The 14,678-nt window shown below is 56.6% G+C and overlaps 2 protein-coding genes across 4 annotated transcripts in view; both read right to left on the bottom strand.

Moving 5' to 3' along the window:
* Positions 1-3: 3 nt before the first annotated feature.
* On the bottom strand, positions 4-4,318 carry PRSS8 (serine protease 8). 2 transcript variants are annotated; one of them, XM_017515510.2, is made up of 6 exons: positions 3,976-4,318; positions 3,717-3,734; positions 1,819-1,981; positions 1,267-1,544; positions 1,015-1,181; positions 4-920 (listed from the first exon to the last, which is right to left on the bottom strand). In XM_017515510.2, exons 1-6 carry the CDS (start codon positions 4,058-4,060, stop codon positions 591-593), a joined length of 1,041 nt encoding a protein of 346 aa, XP_017370999.1. In that variant the 5' UTR covers positions 4,061-4,318; the 3' UTR covers positions 4-590. The 2 variants fall into 2 exon arrangements, with proteins under 2 accessions (XP_017370999.1, XP_037589778.1); XM_037733850.1 differs by lacking the exon at positions 3,717-3,734 and having other exon boundaries at positions 3,976-4,311.
* A 4,305-nt stretch (positions 4,319-8,623) lies between these two features.
* PRSS36 (serine protease 36) overlaps positions 8,624-14,678 on the bottom strand; it is a 10,005-nt gene continuing 3,950 nt past the window's right edge. The window contains exons 6-15 of one of the 2 annotated variants that reach the window (XM_017515515.2): positions 14,345-14,511; positions 12,774-13,023; positions 12,528-12,657; positions 11,919-12,175; positions 11,662-11,825; positions 11,055-11,292; positions 10,801-10,942; positions 9,847-10,112; positions 9,649-9,770; positions 8,624-9,114 (exon numbers count right to left, since the gene is read on the bottom strand). In XM_017515515.2, coding sequence (XP_017371004.1) covers positions 8,836-9,114; positions 9,649-9,770; positions 9,847-10,112; positions 10,801-10,942; positions 11,055-11,292; positions 11,662-11,825; positions 11,919-12,175; positions 12,528-12,657; positions 12,774-13,023; positions 14,345-14,511 — 2,015 coding nt within the window. In that variant the 3' untranslated portion in view covers positions 8,624-8,835. The remainder of the gene's footprint in view (positions 9,115-9,648; positions 9,771-9,846; positions 10,113-10,800; positions 10,943-11,054; positions 11,293-11,661; positions 11,826-11,918; positions 12,176-12,527; positions 12,658-12,773; positions 13,024-14,344; positions 14,512-14,678) is intronic. The other variant, XM_017515516.2, reaches the window with a different exon arrangement.

Raw genomic sequence — 14,678 nt, 5'->3', positions numbered from 1 at the left:
ATGGCGAGTTGTGCTCAAACATTTTACTCCTTCCTGCCCTGTTACCCCCACCCCAGATCCAAGCGCCAGCCCAGTTCCGGTGGGGGCTCAGTCCTCCGGAGTCTAGGAGTCAGGGCTCAGGGGCACTCAGTGGCCAGTGGGCAAGATTGGGACCTTTCCTGTCCTTGAAAAAAGAAGCTGCACAAAGGTGGCCCGAGCCCCGAACACAGGGAGAGGGCAGAGAGGTATGCTCATCAGGCTGGCGGGCGGGCATGGGAGCAGTCTTCCAGAAACAGGTGGGAGCCAGCGCTCATTTGCATAGCCAAGGGTCCCAGGAGCTCCATAGGAGCCCGGCCAATGGGCTGGTCCACGGCGGGTGAGGGGCCAAAGGCTCTGATCATTGCCACAGGCAATAAAACTTGTGACTGTTGGTTATAGTCCCAAAGAGCACACCAGAAGAATGGGCTCAAAGATCAAGATCGGGCCCCTGCCTCCTGCAGAGTCCTGGAAGAAGGAGCGTCCCAAGCCAGGCCCGGTGTCCAAAGGCCATCAGGGAAGGACCAGGCTCCTGTTCTTGAGTGTGACGCATCCGTCCTGGAAGCAGGGCCAGCTCAGTGCTCGCTGAGCCATGGGCAGAGGAGGCCCAGAGCCAGACCCAGAGGCAGGAGAAGAATGGGCTTCAGCAAGGCCTGGGCTGAGGGGGCAGAGCTGAATGCCAGGTGGCTGCCACAGAGGTTGATGTCAGGCTGGGACTCCTGGGTTTGGGGCACCACACGAGGCTGGAGTTCTGGCGCCTTGCTGTGGATCCAGGAGGCATAGCTGGAGGCCAGAGTGTACACACCAGGCCTGTTGCGGGCCCCACAGGCATCGCCCCAGCTCACAATGCCCGTCAGGTACCAGACACCCTCCACGGGGCAGGAGAGTGGCCCCCCAGAGTCACCCTGAGGAGAGAAGCCACACAGCAGCCGTCAGGACCGGGCCAGGCCTCCTCTCCCAAGCTGCCCTGGTCATCTGCCTCCCTGGACCCGCGCTTACCTGGCAGGCGTCCTTGCCCCCTTCCACGTAGCCGGCACACACCATGTCCTCCTGGACAAAGTGCGGCTCCTCAGGCTTGGCATCGATGTTGTATAGGCAGTTACACGTCTCACGACTGATCAGAGGCACCTCGAGTTGCTGCAGTGGCTTGGGGGCCTGGAGGCTCACTGTGGGGGCAGAAGATGCTTACCCAGGGCCCCTCCCCAGTCAGGTGGCCCTCCATGCCTCTAGGCATCCCGCGTCTCGCCTCACCTGAGGGGGCCGTGTGGCCCCAGCCAGTTACAGTGCAGTGGAGGCCATTGGGGAAGGAGGCATTGGCTGCAGGGAGGCAGATGGGCCGGATGTAGCGGGAGAAACTGACGGGAATGTCAAGTTGGAGGAGTGCGATGTCACCCTGGGAGCCCTCCTGGAGGTAGCTAGGGTGGGTGAAGATTTTCTTCACGGTGCTGACCTTGGCGTCCGGGGAGTAGTGCAGCAGCTGGTGGGCCCCCAGCATGACCTCATAGTCTTGCTTGCGGTATTCGTGTTCGCTGCAGGCACGGGGCAAAGGCTGGGACCCAGGAGACCTCTCCTTGTTCCCTAACCCCCGCTGCCTTGTAGCATTCAACCCGATTCCAGTTAGCTCCTTTTAGGTCTCAAATTGCACCTTAGTTTTATCCTGTAACCTCTGATCCCTCCCCTTCACTCCTAACTGGCTCTTCCAGACTTAACTGACACCCTCAAACCCAACCCAAGAACCCCAGCCGTTGACCTGGATTGACCCATGAACTTGAACCTCCAGCCCATTTTTGACTTCCACGGTACCTTGGGAAGCAGTGAGCAGCTGACAGCACCCACTGCTCAGACACAAGAGAGCCGCCACACACATGGACGCCGTCGTGGGTGATGCTGACCTGCCAGGGCCACTGCCCGGGGTCTGCACTGCTGCCACCTGTGATGCGTGCTTGGGAGGCCACACCACAGGGTGCTGCCGGGGAGGAAGGGAAGGAGCTGTTAGCCCGGCCACTCCTGCGCAGCCCAGGAGCTCTGATACAGTGCTTGGGAAGTGGGTTCACAGGAGTCAGTACCCCTTTGTCCCCTCCCAGGCATGGGCAGTTCTGCCCCTTCTTTCCACTACCCATTACCTAATTCAGGTCTCATAGCAGCCTCCCTCCTTGCAAGCCTTCCGTCCATCCCACCTCTTACAAGATTTTCATAAGCCTCCAATCTGACCAGGCCACAGCCCTGCTTAAACCCTTCCCTGGCTCCACACTGCCCTTAAGATACCTTCCAGGCGGTCATGGCACTGCCCTCGGCCCCAGCCATCCCCTCTGGACCCCACAGTTGTGTACATCAGGCCACACACTTGTTTACCCGGGACCTTGGCTGATCCAGGTCACTCTACCTGGAGTGCCCTTCCCCATCCTTACTGTCTGGCAAACTTCCCTCTGCCTGTGGATGCTTGATTGGAATGGCAGCCCCTCCGTAGCCTGGTGGGCTCCTGCTGGCTGAGTTGGGCATTGCCTCAGAGCCCAGGCCCCCGACCCCCAGCCTCATGCGCCCCAAGCTGCCCAATCTCACGATTGTTCCAGAGTCCACAACTGTGTCTGTTTCACCACACCAACCTGGGCGTTTCCTAGGGGCAGATTCCCATGTCTGCAGCGCTCATGGCGTTGTGGACATGAACAGCAGAACTGGGATGCCGTGACGTGAATGTCTAGTTTCCAGGACAGCCCCAGCCCCACCCGCACTGAGGCCGATGTTTGGAGTGGGGCCCAACTGCTCTTCACAAAGTCATCTAGGAGCAGAGAAAACTGCAGCCCCGTTCTTCGTCTCCCTCACCATCATGACAACAGCCACTATTTAGAGAGCCCAGCGGCTGTGCCAGCCCCGGGAAGGGCTTTTTGCCTCCTCATCTCCCTGCTTTCTCTCCACAGCTCCAGGAGACTAACACGAGCAGCTTCATTTTAGAGTCGAGGAGTCTAAGGGCTTAGAAAGGTAGGGGACTTGGCCAGTGACACACAGCCAGTGCACAGCGAAGCTGGGAATGAAAGCCAGTCTGACTCAGAGCTGGGTTGTGTGCCTTCCAAGAAAGGAGACCCTTGGTTTGGTTCCCTCAAAACCACCTTGAGGATGGGAACAGTGGCTCACACCTGTAATCCCAGCACTTTGGAAGGTGGAGGCAGGAGGATTGCTTGAATCCAGGAGTTCAAGACCTGCCTGCCCAACGTAGTGAGGCCCCCATCTCTAACAAAACAAAACAAAACAAAAACAACCAACTAGCTGGGTGTGGTGACATGCACCTGTAGTCCCAGCTACTAGGGAGGCTGAGGGGGGAGGATCACATGAGCCCGGGAGGTTGAGGCTGCAGTGAGCTGTGATCGTACCACTGCACTCCAGCCTGGATGATGACAGACCCAGACCCTGTCTCAAAAGACAAAACCAAACCAAAAAACCATCTGAATTGCCCCACTTTGGAAGTCAGTCTGAATCCCAGCTGCACCCTCACTGGCAGTGTGCCCTGGGCAAGTTGCTGCTTCTCTGCACCTCAGCACCTTGGAACCTCTGTCCATAAGGTGAGGGCTACAACTCCCCCTCCTTGGGAGCCCTAAGAGAATGCAGTGGGAGGGCAGCCCAGCCAAGGGCCAGGCACTGGTTAAACCCCAGGGGAATCCGATCCAAGTCCCATCCCCCTCCCCTCTTCTCTCCGAGGAAAGCCTCACCTTCTGTCCCTTCCGCTCCTGGAAAGAAAGAGAAAGAGGGAGCGATGAGTAAAAGACTCGGGTTTCCTGACTCCTCAGCACCGACCACTGCTCCAGAGGGCTGGCCCCTTCCCTGGCAGAGCCAAGGTGGGAGGAGGAGGCCAAGAGCTAGGGAAGCCGGGGGTTTTCTTGGGCCCCGGACAAGGGCGCACCCCAGAAAATGATCACGCTGGCTCCCTCCAGCGCATTGTCCCCGCCCCGCCCCCGCGTCCTCACTCACCTGTTCCCAACTGTAATAATCCAAGATAGAGCAGAATGGCCACAGCCCCCGGCTGCTCAGGCCCCAGGACCCCCTTCTGGGCCATGGCCCAGGACAAGGGCCCCTGGGGCAGACTCCAGTAGCCTAAGGTAGGAAGCTAGGGGTGGTGTCGAAGGCAGGACCCAGATGTTGGCTCAGAGGGAAAGATACCAGAATTCGGGCTGGGAAGGGGCAGCAGGTGTCCAAGGCTGGCCTCTAAGGCAGGGAGCGGCCACAGCAGGAGACGCCTGGAGTCTCCTTAGCAAGCAGTGTGGACGAGTCACTGGTACAGTCTGGCCACGCAGGGTCCTCCCAGGAGTGGCTGCACCTACCTGCTCGCCCCTCCCCTGGCCCCGCCCTCTGGCTCCTCCTTACCGCCAAAGTCAAGAGTCCTTCCAGAGCCCCAGGCCCGCCTGTGTGTGTGTGTTCCAGTGTGTAGTATGAGGTGTGATGTGTGTGTATGCCTGTGTAGGCTGTGTGTGTCCCTTGTATGGTGTGTGTATGTGGTGTGGTATATGTGTGCAGGTGTGTTAGTCGTGTCCTTGTGTGTGTAGTGTGTCTTGTGTGTACACGCACGTGCATGTGGTGTGTGTGTGTGTGCGTGGCCTCCCTGGAATGTGACTCTCCTCCGCCTCACGTCTTTCAGGTATCTTAGGCCAGTTAGGCCCCCCAGGACCTCCCTCCCTTCTTAGGCCAGGTATGGGAGCTTAAGACACCAGGATCTGTTTTCCATCAGGCCCTTTCTGCAAAACCAGCACCTCATGGGTGGTAGTGAGCTTGTCCAGCAGCGCCAATCATCCCGCAGACATTTCCTGAGTGCCTATGATGTTCAGGTGCCCAAGACAAAACAGGCACCAGCCCCATCCCCGCTGAGCCCTGAGCTCATGGTGAAGTAGGGGTGACAAATATTACACTCAGGCTGGCAAGGTGGCTAATCTGCTTTGGGAGGCTGAGGCTGGAGCATCGCTTGACACCAAGAGTTCCAGACCAGCCTGGGCAACATAGTGAGGCCTCATCTCTACAAAAAAATATAAAAATTAGGCAGGTGTGGTCGCGCATGCCTATGGTCCCAGCTACTTGGGAGGCTGAGGCAGGAGGATTGCTTGAGCCTAGGAGTTAATGCAGCATTGAGTTATGATCGCACCACTGCAGTCCAGCCTGGGCAACAGAGGGACACCCTATCTCAAAAAAACAAAACAAAACGAAACAAAAAAAGCCGGGCATGGTGGCGCATGCCTGCAATACCAGCACTTGGGAAGGCCAAGGTGGGTGGATCATAAGGTCAGGAGTTGGAGACCAGTCTGACCAACATGGTGAAACCCTGTTTCTACTAAAAATACAAAAAATTAGCTGGGTGTGGTGGTGGGCACCTGTAATCCTAGCTACTCGGGAGGCTGAGGCACCAGATTTGCTGAAACCCAGGGGCAGAGGTTGCAGTGAGCCAAGACTGTGCCACTTCACTCCAGCCTGGGCGACAGAGCAAGACTCTGTCTCAAAAAAAAAAAAAAAAATTGTAATTACACAATAATTTCAAGCTAGAAATAGTGATGAAAGAGAATGGCATGATCGAACCACAGCCTGGCAAAGGCTGGCATCGTGGAAGGGTCCTTGATGAACTGCCTTGAGAGCTAAGACTGAAAGAGGTTATGAAAGGCGGTAAGGTGAAGATGGGAGGGCGGAGTGGAGGGGGCAGAGGCTCAGGGAAAGAAGGCCCGCCATGTGGCTGCGGTGGGGGTGAGGCATGTCCTCCAGTGGGGACCTCTGGTCATTCAAAACCTGTTGAGGCTGGGTGTGGTGGTTCATGCCTGCAATCCCAGCACTTTGGGACGCCGAGGTGGGAGGATCACCTGAGGTCAGCAGTTCGAGACCAACCTGGCCAACATGGTGAAACCCTGTCTCTACTAAAAATACAAAAAAATTACCCGGGCGTGATGGCACATGCGTGTAATCCTAGCTACTGGGGAGGCTGACGCAGGACAATCACTTGAACAAGGGAGGCAAAGATTACAGTGAGCCAAGATCATGCCACTGCACTCCAGCCTGGGTGACAGAGCAAGACTCTGTCTCAGACAAAAACCAAACAATACCTGTTGGGTCTGAGCTTCAGGAAAAGCAGAGACTCGTGTCCCCACCTGCTTTCCAGAGACCAGCTGTCTGGGGCCCAGGCTGGAGGTCAGATGATTCCTCTGGTAGGTGAGTGGAAGGGGCCTGACTAGAAGGGGTCTTAGCTGGGAGGAGGGGGCAAGATATGGGGCCTGATAGGTGGGTTTCGGCAGAGGATGGGGTATGTGTAGTGTTTGTGGGAATGGCATGGGGTGACTGGCTGGGAATGGGGGCAGGTGGGGATGTACACACTGTGAAGATCCTGGGGATTATTCTAGCTGGCATGTAGGTGCTAAGGCTAAGCCTGGCCTTATAAGAACCTCTGGCCTTTTTCTCCGCCTCTCAGTGAAAACTCCCAGTCTCTTTCTAGGTCTTTTATCTTCTTCCTCTTCCTTCTCAAGCCAGGGATTGTGCCCAGCCCTAGAGGTGACCGCTCTACCATCCTCATCAGCTGGCTTTCACTTCAAAACCTACTCTTACCCCGTTTGTCCTTTTTTTTTTTTTTTTTTTTTTTTTTTTTTTTTTTTTTTTTTTGAGATGGAATCTCACTCTCAGGCTGGAGTGCAGTGGCACGATCTTGGCTTACTGTAACCTCTGTCTCCTGGGTTGAAGTGATTCTCCTGCCTCAGCCTCCCCAGTAGCTGGGATTACAGGCACCCAGCTAACTGTTGTATTTTTAGTAGAGATGAGTTTCACCATCTTGGCCAGGCTGGTCTTGAACTCCTGACCTTGTGATCCTTCTGCCTTGGCCTCCCAAAGTGCTGGGATTACAGGCGTGAGCCACTGCGCCCAGCTGTCCTTTTTCTTTTTCTTTTTGAGACAGGGTCTCATTCTGTTGCCCAGGCTGGAGTTTAGTGGTACAATCATAGCTCGCTGTCGCCTTGAACCCCTGGGCTCAAGTGCTGCTCTTGCCTCAGTCTCCTAAGTAGTTGGGACTACAGGTGTGTGCTACCATGCCTAGCTAATTAAAAAAAAAAAAATTCTCGAGCTGGATGTGGTGGCTCACACCTGTAATCCCAGCACTTTGGGAGGCCGAGGTGGGAGATCACTCAAGGTCACTCAAGGTCAGGAGTTTGAGACCAGCCTGGCCAAGATGGTAAAATTCCATCTCTACTAAAAAATTATTCCAAGCATGGCAGTGCATACATACCTGTAATCTCAGCTACTCAGGAGGCTGAGTCAGGAGAATCACTTGAACTGGGAGGCCAAGATTTCCCCACTGTACTTCAGCCTGGGCAACAGAGGGAGACTCCGTCTCAAAACAAATAAATAAATAGGCCGAATGTGGTGGCTCATGCCTGTAATCCCAGTACTTTGGGAGGCTGAATCAGACGGATCACCTGAGGTCAGGTGTTCAAGACCAGCCTGGCCAATATGGAGAAACAAAAATACAAAAATTTGCCAGGCATGGCGGTGGGCACCTGTAATCCCAGCTACTCAGGAGTCTGAGGCAGGAGAATCACTTGAACCTGGGAAGCGAAGGTTGCAGTGAGCTGAGATTGTGCCATTGCACTCTAGCCTGGGCGACAAGAGGGAAACTCCATCTCAAAAAATAAAAATAAACAAACAAAATACAAAAGTTAGCTGGGCGTGGTGGCTTGAGTCTGCAATCCTAGCTACTTGAGGCTGAGGCTGGAGGATCGCTTGAACCCTGAAGCAGAGGTTGCAGTGAGCCAAGATCGTGCTACTGCACTCCAGTCTTAGCATCAGAGTGAGACTGTCTCAAAAAAAAAAAAAAAAAAAAGTGGAGATGGGGGTCTTGGTTTGTTGCCCAGGCTGGTCTCGAACTTCTGGCCTCAAGTGATCCTCCCACCTCAGCCTCCCAAAGTGCTGGGATTTTAGGTGTGAGCCACCACACCTTGTCGGGTTTCTATTTAATTTTTAATTGTAGATTCATTGGGTGGAAAACACCTGCCCTTTTTCTGTGCTCAAACATCACTTCTACGACCGCTTCCCGATCCCCAGCCAGAGGTGTCCACATGTGTCCTTACTAGACTGGGGGCACTTTGTGGGCTTATATATCAAAGCTTAATTGTGCCACAACTTAGCAGCTAGCAGGGAACACAGGTTGAATGAATGCAGGGAGGTGCAGGTAAGCGGTGGGTGAGGGAGTGGGATTCACATACAAGGGACCCAAGTTCTGGGCAGAACGTAAAAGCGGCAGGCCCTTGAAGGGTCTCAGTATTGTGTGTGTGCAGGGGACACATTGGAGCATCACACATCGAGCTGTGTCCATGGCGGGCAGCGAGGGCAGCAGATCTGAGCTGGGGGCGAGATGTCTAGCAGGTGCTGAGGGTGCTGACTCCACTGGGCAGGTGACACACAGCCAGCTGGCCACCCGACCTCCCTGCCCTGCGGCTGGAATGAAGGAATAGCTGCCAGGTTATCAGGACACATTTCCTGAGAGCCCAAGGCCTGACTCAGACGCGGGAGGAGGGAGAGGACCTCCCACTTGGGCTTCCCGCTTAGCCTCTGATGCCCAGCCCCTCAGCCTGCCCACAGCGATGCCACAAGGCCACACAGGTGCCTGTGTTTACACCTTTATTGTCCACTCCTCCCACCACCCCCAAGGATTCCTGGGCTCAAAATAGCCCAGGCACTGAGGCCCAATTAGCCAGAGCCGCTGCAATCTCGGTGGGTGGGGCCCTCGAGGTGCCAGCCGGCTGGGCCACATTCCAGCCCCACTGGGCGGGAAGTAGAGGGCGGAGAAGAGGGAAATGGCACTGGAACCCCAGCTCCTCAGCTCTGGATCAGGAGAGTCAGCAGCAGCAGGAAGTGGACCCCGTGCGGGGAGCCCGAGGCCCTGGCCAGTTCTGGGGGGCAGAGGTTGCTGCCTCCAGTGGGCCAGTGTGGGGAGCCACTGGGGGGCAGGAAGTAGGCCTCTCCCACCGTCTGGGAGATCCAGGCCTTTTCATTGCCAATGGCGGCAAACAGCTCCCGGCTTCCTTGAACAGCCATGCCCACGAGGACCCAGGAGCCTTCCGTCGTCTGGCACAGGAGGGGCGGTGCTGAGCTCATCTGTAGTTGGAGGGAGGTCACATGGGTCTGCTGTCCTTCCTTTTGGTCCCCTGACCCTTTCCCCAGGGTCTGGCCACGAAGCACACTGGTCTGCATCCCTAGACACCCAGGTCCCTAGTTTCTCTTCGGGGTCCAGCCAGGGTCCCTTTTGAGGCTCAACACCCAAGAATTCCAATCCTGGCCAGGTGCTGGTGCCCATAATCCCAGCAATTTGGGAGGCCAAAGTGGGCAGATTACCTGAGGTCAGAAGTTTGAGACCAGTCTGGCCAACATGGTGAAACCCTGTCTCTACTAAAAATACAAAAATCAACCAGGCATGGTGGTGTATGCCTAGTTACTAGGGAGGCTGAGGCAGGAGAATCGCTTGAACCCGGGAGGTGATGGTTGTTGTGAGCCGAGATCACGCCACTGCACTCCAGCCTGGGTGATAGAGCGGGACTCCGTCTCAAAAAAAAAAAAAAGAATTCCAATCCAGGTCCAGCAGTCCAACACTGCTTCTCCCCTGCCTCCCCGAGGACGCCCAGGCCCCTGTACCTCACACCTGTCCTCCTGTCCCTCTGCATACAGGACACAGAGGGTTCCAGGGGGCAGGATGCCCTGATAGAGGCAGTGGCAGATTCGTGGTGTCAAGATGGAGACAGCGGCAGCCACAGGGACTGGGGAGAGGAGACAGAGTTGTTGCAGCGCTCTGGTCTCCAGCCACTCCTCGTTCCCACGACACAGGGCACTCACCTCGGTCCCGGGGGTCTTTCCAGCCCAACACCCAGCAGCTGGCTCCTGGGGGGACACCAGCCGGGTGGAGACAGATGGGGAGGGCTGATGGGGAGGGCTCCACCCGGTAGCTCAGCTCAAGGAGGGCCAGGGGGGGCCTGAATCCCAGGTGCCGGGGCAGCTGGATGCTGATGACCAAGCGGGATACCTGGTAGACCTGTGGGAGGGGGCTGTCCCCTGCCCGGCCCAGATACACTTCAATGTAAGGCACCGTTGTAGAGCCTGGCCTGTTGGAACAAGGCCCAATGTCACCTTCTACTCCTCCCATTGCTGACAAAGTCCTTCCCAGCCCAAGGGAAGGATGACTCTCTGGGGTCATACCACTCACTCCTGTCAACCTCCTTCCAAATCTCCTTCTGGGTCAAAACATCTCCCAGTGCTGTAAGATCCTTTCCCCTTCCCCACCCACTCTAGATGGAGTCTTGCTCTGTCGCCCAGGCTTGAGTGCAGTGGCACGATCTTGGCTCACTGCAGCCTCTGCCTTCGGGGTTCAAGGGATTCTCCTGCCTCAGCCTCCCGATTACAGGCGCCTGCCACCACGACCGACTAATTTTTGTCTTTTTAGTAGGGATGGGGTTTCACCATGTTGGCCAGGCTGGTCTTGAACTCCTGACCTTGTGATCCACCTGCCTTGGCCTCTCAAAGTGCTGGGATTATAGGCATGAGCCACTGCACCTGACTGTAAGATGCGTAAAGGAGAATAACTCACTATTTTAAGAGTTCTTTGGGTCAGGCACAGTAGCTCATGCCTGTAATCATAGCACATTGGTAAAGGCAGGAGGATTGCTTGAGGCCGACATGGGCAACACAGCGAGATCCCAATGTTAATTTAAAAAAAAAACAACAAAAACAAGTCATTTGGCTTTGTCTCATTCTCCCCTCCCGCCTCTAGCCTAGGAGATGAGTGAGACCCACCTGAGGACACAGTGAGTGGCTACCAGGACCCAGCCTGGAGCCAGGAGAATCCCAGTGCAGACTCGATCGCCAGCCACATGCACTTCTGCTAGCCAGGGCCACAGGACCCCCATTGGAGCATCCTCCGGCCGCAGGCCACAGGCTAGGGAGAGGAGATGGCCACCTCAGCTGGGGCCCTGTGGCTGACACCTGAGCCCCTGTCATGGGTCTATGTGCCCCCAGGGGTCCCTAGGCCCCAAAGGTGTCCTGCTCACCACCATACTCTGTGTGAGGGGGACAAGTCTGTGTCTCAGTCTCTTCCCCATCAGGGCCCCAATCCCAGGTTAGCTGGTCCTCCAGGTAGGCTCCCCGAGTCACATGGCTGATCCATGGGCCATGGGTCTGCAGAGGGAAGAAGGCTCGGGGACGTAGACAGCCACTGGGGAAGTCTCTGATGCCAGCCAGAAACCAGGTCCCCTCCTCCTGGCACAAAAGGCTCCAACACGAGTCATTCTGCAACAAAGTGCGTGTGTTACTTGTCTCTGCGCGTGCGCAGAGAATATCAGCGCTCCTGGGGCTTTCCAAGACCCCAGATTTTCCCGTTTGCGGAAATATCAAGTTCTACCTTCTCCAAATCAGACTCCAAATACTAATTTGTGTAAGAATTCAGCTTTCTCCTTAAATCTAGGGATAGAAACCACAGCAATCCCCGCCTCAAAGCCCTCCTCAATCCCCTCCCGAAAGTTCTCTAGGGCCAGGCCCTGCCCCCAGCTCGTCTGGTCCCGCCTCCACTCCGGCTCCGCCCCAATCCCAGTTCCGCAGGCCCCGCCCTCTCCCTAAAAGCACTCGCAGACCTGCCTAGGCGCGGTTCCCGCCGCTTACCCAGCAGCGGCCCGCTTCCTCCTCCTCCCGGTAGGCGGGGCATAGCGCGTGCGGCGGGTCTCCCGGCAGCGGCACTGCCTCCCCCTGGCGGCCGTACAGGCAGTGGCACCACCACCCGCCTAACAACTCCGCCTCCAGCAGCGCACCTGGGCCAGGCGCGGGTTCTGGGACGGAAAAGGCAGGGAGCCCGTGCTGCGGCCCATGACGGCCCCTGCCCCGCTCGGCGCCGTTCTGCCCAGCGCCGGACCCCAGCTCACCCCCGCGGCCCCAGCGGGCCAGGCGGCAGCGGCTCCCGGGCAGGAAGTAGTGTTCCGGGTAGGGTAGGCACACGGGCCGCGGGGCCACGCTCAGATTCACTGGCGCGCCCAGCTGCAGCAGCGCCAGGTCGGAGGCGTAGTCCCACGTGGCGTTCTCGTGGGGCACCAGGCGCGCCACCCGCTCTGCGCGCGGGCGCGAGGGCAGCAGCACTCGCCAGGTGTCGAGGTCGCGGGGCGGGCCGTCCGAGCTGCTTCGGCTGCGGGACGGGGGTTGGGGGACGTGGGCCGAATCCCGCACACGTGGCTGAAAACCTCGCACCCCTGGCTTAAACTCTCCAGGAGAGGATCCTGCATCCCTGGTGGGATTCCTACCCCACCCCCATTTCAACGGCTTACTTACACCCCGCCTCCGGGATCGGACTTCTACCACGCCTCTACCCACCCCTGCCAGTCCAGGACCTCTCTTTTTGTGCTGGATCCTACACCTCCGAATGGGACCCTGTACCCCTAACGCCCCTCAGGGGAGGGGCTGGGGCCATGTAGATAGTGTGGTCTCAGGCTGATGTGGGGAGGAGCAAGGATAGGCCTGAAACGTGGATTCTCACTTACTCCAGAAAGCAGCTGGCAGGTGCCAAGACCCAACTTTCAGACACCAGCGCTCCATAGCAGGGTCTGGATCCTGGCACCATCACCCGGGCCTCCCAGGGCCAGGACCCTGGCCGTGGGGCCTTCCCGCACTCTGAGGGGTGAGAGGCCTGGGTCAGGAGGCATCCTGCACCCCATCACTCCCAGCAGCCTCCATCCCAACTCAAACCTCCCGTGTCCTGCTCGTATCCAGGGGTGTCGCCCACTCACCAGGCAGGGCAATGGTGCAGTTCCCCTCCCTGAGCTCCTGGGGATCTGACTGGGGCTTCTGGGGCTGGATGGGAAAGGCAGGTCCAGGCTCTGAACCCATAACCTGTTCCCGTATCCATGCCTCATAGGATGCCACGGCAGTGAAAACTCCAGGGCGGTTTCTCCGTCCACAGCCGAATCCAAAGCTGGTGATTCCTGCCTGGAACCAGCGGCCGCCTTCCTCACAGACCAGGGGCCCCCCAGAGTCACCCTGGTGACAGATGACCGCATGTCGGGGGGTCAGCCTAGGGACCCACCCTTTTATACTGGCCTCCTCGAGAAGGTCCTGCAGCTCCTTTGGGCCCAACATACAGCCACTTTCTCCGTTCTCCTAGAAACCCCCCTTGGCTAGGCCTTGTCCTCTGCATTCTCTGGGGCTCTATAAACAGAAGAAAGCCCTGTAAGGAGAAGGCCGATGGCAGTCAGACCCAAGAGCACCAGGCAAGTCCAATCAAGGCCATGAAAGAGAATCCTGCAGGCATCATCAGAGCCAAGTGATTCTTGTCCAGTGTCTAGTTGAAATAATTTTCCTCCCTCCCTTACTTTCTTCTTTCCTTCCCTTCCTTTTTCTCCTTTTTTTTTTTTTTTCTTTTTTTGAGACGAATTCTTGCTCTGTCACTCAGGCTGGAATGCAGTGGTGCAATCTCGGCTCACTGCAACCTCTGCCTCCTGGGTTCAAGTGATTCTCAGCCTCCTGAATACCCGGGACCACAGGTGTGCACCACCACAGCCAGCTCATTTTTCTATTTTTAGTGGAGACGGGTTTTCACCATATTATCCAGGCTGGTCTCAAACTCCCGACCTCAAGTAATCTGCCTGCCTCAGCCTCCCAAAGTGCTAGGATTACAGGCATGAGCCACTGCACCTAGCTTCTTCTTTTCTTTTTCTCTTTGTTCGAGATGAGGTATCTTTATGTTGCTCAGGCTGGTCTCAGACTCCTGGGCTCAAGTGATCCTGCAGCCTCAATTTTCTGATTAGCTGGGATTAGAAGCATGAGCCACTGCTCCTGGCTATGCTGCCTTTGGTTTTAAAATTCATTCAAGCTTGGCCGGACACGGTGGCTCACACCTGTAATCCCAGCTTCTTAGGAGGCTGAGGCAGGAGAATCGCTTGAATTCAGGAGGTGGAGGTTGCAGTGAGCTGAGATCATGCCTGGGTGACAAGAGCAAAACTCCATCTCAATCAATCAATTCACTTGGCTGGGCACAAGTGCATACAAAATTAGCCGGCTGTCGTGGTGAATGCCTGTAATCTCAGCTACTTGGGAGGCTGAAGCACAAGAGTCACTTGAGCTCGGGAGGTGGAGGTTGCAGTAAGCTGAGATTGTGCCACTGCAGTCCAGCCTGGGCAACAAAGCGAAGCTCTGTCTCAAAACAAACAAACAAACAAACAAACAAATGACTTGACATCAACCCCATCCATTAGCAATCTTGCCCTCCTTTTGCAGATAAGGTTTGGAGAGATGGCATTTATCTATTTCTCACTGGTTAGGACTCTGGCCCTGCCAGGCAGGTGCAGGGGTCTCCCCTCACCTGGCAGGTGTCCCTGCGGCCCTCCGGGTAACCAGCACACAGCATCCCTGGCAATAGCTGGAGAGTGAGGTTGAAGGGACCGGGCCAGCTGTAGAGACACTGACAGGCAGCCTCACCCAGCAGCCTTAGCTCCACTTCCTGTAGCACCCAGGGGAGAGGCAGAGGATCTGGGGCAGAACCAGAGAGCAGGTGCTGTGAGGCAGGTATGGAGTCCCCAGCTCCCAGGGCTCAGGTTTGCCCCTTCCAGCTGCTTCTTGGATCTCAGCCCACCACATTCACCACGTCTCCTCCTGTTCCTATCTGTTCTTTCTTTCTTTCTTTTTTTTTTTTTTTT

The sequence above is a fragment of the Cebus imitator genome, unplaced genomic scaffold (assembly GCF_001604975.1).
Source record: "Cebus imitator isolate Cc_AM_T3 unplaced genomic scaffold, Cebus_imitator-1.0 Scaffold552, whole genome shotgun sequence".
Classification (NCBI taxonomy): domain Eukaryota; kingdom Metazoa; phylum Chordata; class Mammalia; order Primates; family Cebidae; genus Cebus; species Cebus imitator.
Note: the sequence above shows the minus strand (reverse complement) of the source record. Positions and strands in the feature narration are given on the sequence as shown.